The sequence below is a fragment of the Cynoglossus semilaevis genome, chromosome 20 (genome assembly GCF_000523025.1).
Source record: "Cynoglossus semilaevis isolate Cse_v1.0 chromosome 20, Cse_v1.0, whole genome shotgun sequence".
Taxonomy (NCBI): Eukaryota; Metazoa; Chordata; class Actinopteri; order Pleuronectiformes; family Cynoglossidae; genus Cynoglossus; species Cynoglossus semilaevis.
The window spans coordinates 11,253,688-11,260,239 of record NC_024326.1 but is presented as its reverse complement, the minus strand read 5'-3'; the positions used below and the strand labels follow the sequence as shown (position 1 = coordinate 11,260,239).

Sequence of the window (6,552 nt, the reverse complement as noted above, 5' to 3'; positions counted from 1 at the left end):
AATAAATAAAGTATATATGTTCAACAGCTCTGTTACCGTGTCCCAGATCTGCAGTTTAATCTGTTTGCCGTCTATGGTGATCATCCTCGCTCCAAACTCTACACCTAAAAAGAAAAGATTAACACAAAAACAACAGGTTTACTATACAGCAAGATCATAGTGTGTAATGTAGTGCTGAAGCTGTCAAAGGGTTAAACTTCTTTAACATGTTTAATCACAAGGAAGCTGTGTGTTAACCACAATTAAACATGATGAATCAAAATTAATCAACATTCTTAAACATTTTTTAACAGCAGGTGGATGTATAAATGTATAAAAATCTCAAGTTACATAATAATAATTCAATATTTGGGTCTAGTGAGCCCAACGTCAACTAGTGCAGACTAGGCTGCAAGTAACAGAGGCAAAAGTTGACGCTAAAAGAAAGTTGCAACTAAAATGTGTCTTAATGTATAAAACACTAAAAGGAAAGCTAAGAATTACTGGTGTTCTTACCAATAGTGAGGTCGTGAACTGGCTGAAACCTCTTGTCTGTGAACTGTAGTAATAGACATGACTTCCCAACACCTGCAAGACAGATAAATTCAAATAAGAGTGGTGACAAAATTATATTAAAGTGTGACACGCACAACCAAAGTTCCCACAAGTGATGGGGGTAAAAAGGTTAGAAAGTCACTTCAAATATTTAATCTGTAAACACCCAGAAGGCACTGTGCTGCCGTTCACTGACAGTGTAGTTACACATGGACTGTGGTAAATATATGCGCTCAGTTCTAATTGATTTAGGTCAATTATAGTAACATCTTGGTCATTATTCACTTAAAATAACCCTGAGACATTGTGCCACTCATCTTGTATCGTTGTAGTCTTTCGTGCTAACTTCAGCTTTGTGTGTTAGTGGAGCAGCTGGTTCTGTTGTTTGTATAAAAGCCACTGTTGGCTTTCCAAACGCCCTGTAGAATCTGCTCCTCATTAACACCTCTCCAGAGCTCGACTGCAGCACTGGATGTGCTGTAGACTGGAAAACTCTCAAGAATCCTGGCTTCTCTGACACAAAACCGTCATCTCTGTCTGACGTAAAAGACGGGTGAAATGCGTCATAATTGTTCACTGAGGTTGCTTTAAAAAATGTCGAATATGAATTAGGACCATGATTATAATTTAGGACCACATATGACAGGGGCCTGGGACTGATTTAAAAAATATATATATATATAAAAAATAGTTGTCTGAAGTAACCACTATTTATTTACTATCTTGAACCAACCTGACCTTTCTCCTTTGAACCCTGGCATCATCAGAGTAATTTCACAAGAGACGCTCTGGAATCTCGTCACCTAATTTCTCCATGTAAATGTCAAAACACGGTAAAGAATACGACTGTTGGTTGAGCAGTTTGTGAAATACCAAACTGAATGCTCATTATGCAATTAAGTAGACTTTTGAAAACCCACTGACAATACATGTGAAGTAATAACCTAGTGGGAGGCTGAGGATGGGAGAGCATGCTAATGAGATGACTTGGAAACAGAGAGACACAGATCATCGGAGGTGACACGGAGGTTTGTGGTCTTCCTCCTCTTAGTTTCCAATGGTTACCACTGCGAGGCAGTACGTTGCTAGGCAGGAATGGTGTGATGATGATAATCATCAGAGATGGAGAGAGACACAAAGATCAGAAGAAGTGCAGCTACACAGATCTGTTGCCGTTATGTCATTGTCACCTCCATTGTGTGTGTGCTACATGTACAATACAGGACTATTCAGCTTTCAGTTGCCGTGTGTCAGAGAGGAATAAAATTAGTCCCTCCATATGATAATGGTTATTTATGCTCTTTGAAGGCAACTTCTTTCAATCTTTGCCTTCAGGTTATGACACAAATTTAAGGAAAAAAAAATCCAGTTAAATTCTGAAATGATGTTAGAGGCAAAACGTCTGTTGACATTACTACAACAATGCTATTTGTACGTAGTTCATGCAAACACTAAGTTAACTGAAGATGAGCTTTGTGGAGTATAACCCCGGGGCTTGATCAATACAGTGTCTCCTGTGAGGAACCAACAGCAAAAGTCACAATCTCCTTAACAAGAAAGATCTCAAGATGAAATTTACAACAACAACAACCACCACCACCACAACAACAACAACAACAACAACAACAACAACAACAACCTAAAACCAGATTCAGCACCAGTGTGTGTGGGGTGGTACATTAATGTTGACGTAACATTCAGCTGGTTCACAGCACGGTGACGAGCAAAGATAGGAAACGTTTCATCACAACGACAGCCATTTCTGGAAATTACATCTGCAACAGGTTAGTGGTGATCCACATGCAAACAAACCTCAACTATTCACAGTTAAAGTAGCATGTCTCCATAGACGTCTGACTTAAAAATAAAGTTATTTAATGTATTTATTTTATTTTGCTTAATACTTTTCAGGGTAATGGGGTGGAGCTCACCCCAAGTTGTTCAACTGTCCCTCAGTGGGTCATACTCAAACCTATGGTCAATTAAAGGTGAATAGACAACCTTGTGGCAAATGTGCAAGTTTTTGGAGCATTAAAGTAAACCAGAGAACCTGTCACATTTACACACAGGGAGTAAATACAAACTCCATACATAAAGACAGACAGGGAATTGAACCAGTGACCTGCTTGCTGTAAGGTGAGAGCGCAAACCAAAGCTTACCCTGTGTGTCCCTGCACAAACAACAATGACTGAATGAGTTCATTATATTAATTCAATCCATCAATTTAAAAAAAATCATTCAATTGATTAAATTAATAAAATATCTCACAACTGTCTTCAAACTGACTAGCTTTATAAATGGTAAAACAAAACCCCACAAAGACCACGAACAGGAAAAGGAAATAAGTTATCATATTAAGTTTCTTAGGATTTAAAAATAAGTGAAAAAGAGGCATTTTGATGTGGACTTTAGTCATTTTAAACTGAAAACATTCATTAGTTGTTGTTGACCTCATTTGCATGATCAGTGACTAATTCTGATTAACTCACAGCAATAATAAGAAAATAAAACAAATATAAATAGTGTGACTGTGTTTGTGGTTAGGTGTAGGTTATCTTCCAATGTGACAGAATTCAATATTAATTTAAAAGTAAACCGGTTAAAAGTGACTGCAACTTTTGATACACTAAAGGTCAGTAAAAAAAAAAAAAAGAAAAAGAAAAACAGAAAGAGAAACTCTGGAACTTTGAACACAGGTCCACCAGACTATTTTTGGTGCAAGCATACATATAATCAGGTTAGTTTCTTGGTTGCAATACTGACTTCAGCAACCAGAGGTAAACAGCCATGTAAACAGCCATGGCAGGCAATACCTCTTTTGCAATAGCATCTGGTTATCAACATAAATCTCCTTAGCAACCATCCAAAGGTTAAACGTCTACCTGAAGAATTGTTTCTCTGTAAATCTTGAGAGACTTAACTAAGGATTAGTATTACAATTGAGTATTCAGATGATTTGTTTTTTTTTTTTCAAATATGTGAGCAGAACTTCCAATACAATACACAAGAAACAGAAGAAAAGCCACATGTTGGTCTTGAAAACATAAATAAGACGTCTTCAAAACTGTGGGTTTAGTCCACAAACCTTAAATCATTACATAAACCTTAACATTATAAAACAGAAGCATTTTAATGTGCACCTGCTCCACAGGAGAAGGCCCTTCACCAAAGCTAACTGATATCAAACACATGACATGACCGTGCTTTAACACAGGATCATAAAAAAAATAGAACAACAAACGGCGTTTATGAAAATGTCATATCTAGAAAAAGTGCACAAACAACAAGTTTGAGTGAATTTCACGGCTTTAGCTTAGACATTTTGGCCTTTAACAAACCACCAGACTTGGTTTTCACCATCCTCCTATTTTCAAGATACACAAATGAAAGAGAATAAACACAAAAGACGTCAATGTTTCACGTTTACATGTAAAGATACACCGAAATGTAAAGCCCAGTGTTGGCAGCTGCTTGAACGTTAAGGTAACAAAAGCAAACGCTAGCTTGACAGTTAGCAGCGGCTGTGCTAGCGGCGGATACACCTCCACCCTCGACGAGAGCAGACAAAGGGCCCAAAGTTCTCTTTTTATTTGTCAACAAGGGTTATTCTAAAGTCGTATACAGCAACCCCGTGGCACTAAGATTGTGCACAACGTTACGGAAAGAACAGAGTGTTCAAAATTCTCTGTTTGAGTGTTAACGGTGAATATTTGGACCTGTCATCCCACTGCCTGCGTCTCGGCTTTTACCACGTCATTGGACAGACCAACACTGCGGAAATACTGGGCTCAGCTAACAGCGCTAGCATCGCTAACAGCCCAGAGATAGCTGCCGTACTCACTACAGGCCTACCCGTGTCTCCGATGATGATGTATTTGAAGAGGTACGCGTAAGCCATGGCCCCTGCTCGGTACAGTCAGTTGTGTCGACTGTCACACTCTCGTCAAATCAACTCTGAAGTGTGTGAAAAAGATCGCTGTCACACTGTTAGCCTGTTTTTTCCTGGCTGTGCTGCTGACGAAGGAACAATAAACACCCGAAGACTCCTCGTTACGTCATACGACCCGCCCTCGCCACGCTACAATATGATACATTGAGAGTCTCCTCGGAAAACGTTGAGGTGTGTTTGCGTCCCCGCTGTATAATTATTGGCGTATTGTGTATTTTAATTGGCTTTTAAGTTATGCTCAACATTCTAATTACGAATTATCAAAGGTCTGTTCAAAGGACTCACTTATAAAACATTTACTTGCAATTATACTAAATCATACAATGTACAAACAATCGCTACATTAAAACAAATGAAACTAATCACACAACATAAAATGGATTCTAAATAAAGCATTGTTAAAAATTCATGTCATGTAAAAATTATGGTTTCTTCACGGAAGCCACTGTGTTTAATACTATGTTTTTAGAAAGTACACGTACTTTTCCCTCTGTGTTTTATATTAAGTATTATGTGTCATCAGTATTTTTTAACGATGAAGACACAGTAAGAATGATATAATGTTTTATACGGTACTAAACCTGGAGTTTGTTTGACGTTTACAAAATGTTAACGCTGTTAACCATTTTAAATACATTTTTTCATTCAAAGTGAGGGCAATACCCACAAGTCAACGGGCAGAGTTAATATTGGTCGAGGTGTAGTAACTGACATTGTCCTGACAGAGGGCGTTGTAGTACCATGTTTTGCACAGTAGCACGCTTTAGACCAGGGGTCTCCAACGCATCACTTGCTAGCTACAAGTAGCTCGTAGCCCCTTCAAAGTAGCGCTGCTATTAAATCGAGCATTCGTTTGAAAACGTAATTAGTCGCTCAGCCACTCGGCTTAAATTTTTATCCAAATTGTCCATTGTCCCACCTTTCAAAACAATTTTTTTTTGCCATTTAGCTACCAATTAATACTTGCGCATGTGTGAATATGCTCCAACAGGTAACAATATTATTTATATTATTATTATTTATATTGTCACTTTTTTCTAATTTATTTTTGTCACTTTATATACAGTGAAGTTTAATAATAGCTCAAACCAATCAATAATATATGAATAATTGTAATTTTTCTAGGGTGGGGTTACTGCAAATTTTACACGTGTGCATAATGTGTTATTTTCTGACATGGATATGATATTTTTAGTCGATATTTATGCATATTTTTTTCATGATTTTGATGATTTGTGTTGTTTCTGAGAATAATTATTTTTTTGGGACTCTATATAATTCTACTAACTATACTATATAATACTATATTATATGTATCTATATTAATATAGATAAAATTGTAACATAAAATAATTATGACTACAGATTGTCAATATGTGAATCTCATATAATTCAGTTAATTTTTGAGAGGGTACAACACCTGGTCTTAAGACTCATCTCAGAGGACATTCCTGTTCAGGAATGTAGGGCAATTACCATCGGCTGCCTGGAGGATATGGTTCCAGAAATACAGATCAGCCATGATCTGCTGTTAGCTCCTGTTTGGTTCCTGTGATTTTATAAAACTATCAAACTAAGTATAAATGACTCGACTGATTGGGAAAAAGTAAGAAAACAATAACTGAAGATAAAAGTGCCAACAGTGTACTGCCATAAAAGTATCATTGTCTGTGTGTTTCTGTCTGTGGATTGGTTACACAATCTCAGCTAAAGTGTTTCCCTGTTGGTGAAGGTGTCAGGGCCTCACAGTCTTTCTGAATGTTTTTTCACCCACTGCTGTTTCCTTTTGCCCAAGGGTGGATGTGTGGCCTCCAACAGAAACACCACCACGACCTTCCAGCATTCCAAAACACACACGTCCACACGGACAAAATGTCTGACACTTAACAGAAACATACAGCCTGGGAAGAACAACAAAAATATAATGCCCAAAAAAGAGAACTCAGAACAGGTTTTATTTTTCTAAAATGAATTTATATGTGAAGACAAAACACATTAAGAGAGTAAATCTATTTTGATCTGTCATCACATGGAAGTAAGCCAGGGTAGAGCAGCACACCTGCAGACA

At 37.5% G+C, this 6,552-nt stretch overlaps 2 protein-coding genes across 5 annotated transcripts in view; one reads left to right on the top strand and one right to left on the bottom strand.

Moving 5' to 3' along the window:
- Positions 1 to 4,671, bottom strand: part of rab2a (RAB2A, member RAS oncogene family) — a 13,969-nt gene extending 9,298 nt beyond the window's left edge. Inside the window, exons 1-3 of the mRNA XM_008334676.2 lie at positions 4,388 to 4,671; positions 496 to 567; positions 37 to 104 (exon numbers count right to left, since the gene is read on the bottom strand). Of these exons, the coding sequence (XP_008332898.1) occupies positions 37 to 104; positions 496 to 567; positions 4,388 to 4,433 (186 nt within the window). The 5' untranslated portion in view covers positions 4,434 to 4,671. The remainder of the gene's footprint in view (positions 1 to 36; positions 105 to 495; positions 568 to 4,387) is intronic.
- Positions 4,547 to 6,552, top strand: part of ca8 (carbonic anhydrase VIII) — a 7,478-nt gene continuing 5,472 nt past the window's right edge. Inside the window, exon 1 of one of the 4 annotated variants that reach the window (XM_008334680.3) lies at positions 4,547 to 4,655. Coding sequence is in view for 3 of the 4 variants with exons in the window: in XM_008334679.3 (XP_008332901.1) it covers positions 5,454 to 5,475 (22 nt within the window). In the remaining variant the exon portion in view is untranslated. Of the gene's footprint in view, positions 4,656 to 5,194; positions 5,476 to 6,552 lie in introns of those variants that run through there. The other 3 variants (XM_008334679.3, XM_008334678.3, XM_008334677.3) reach the window with 3 other exon arrangements.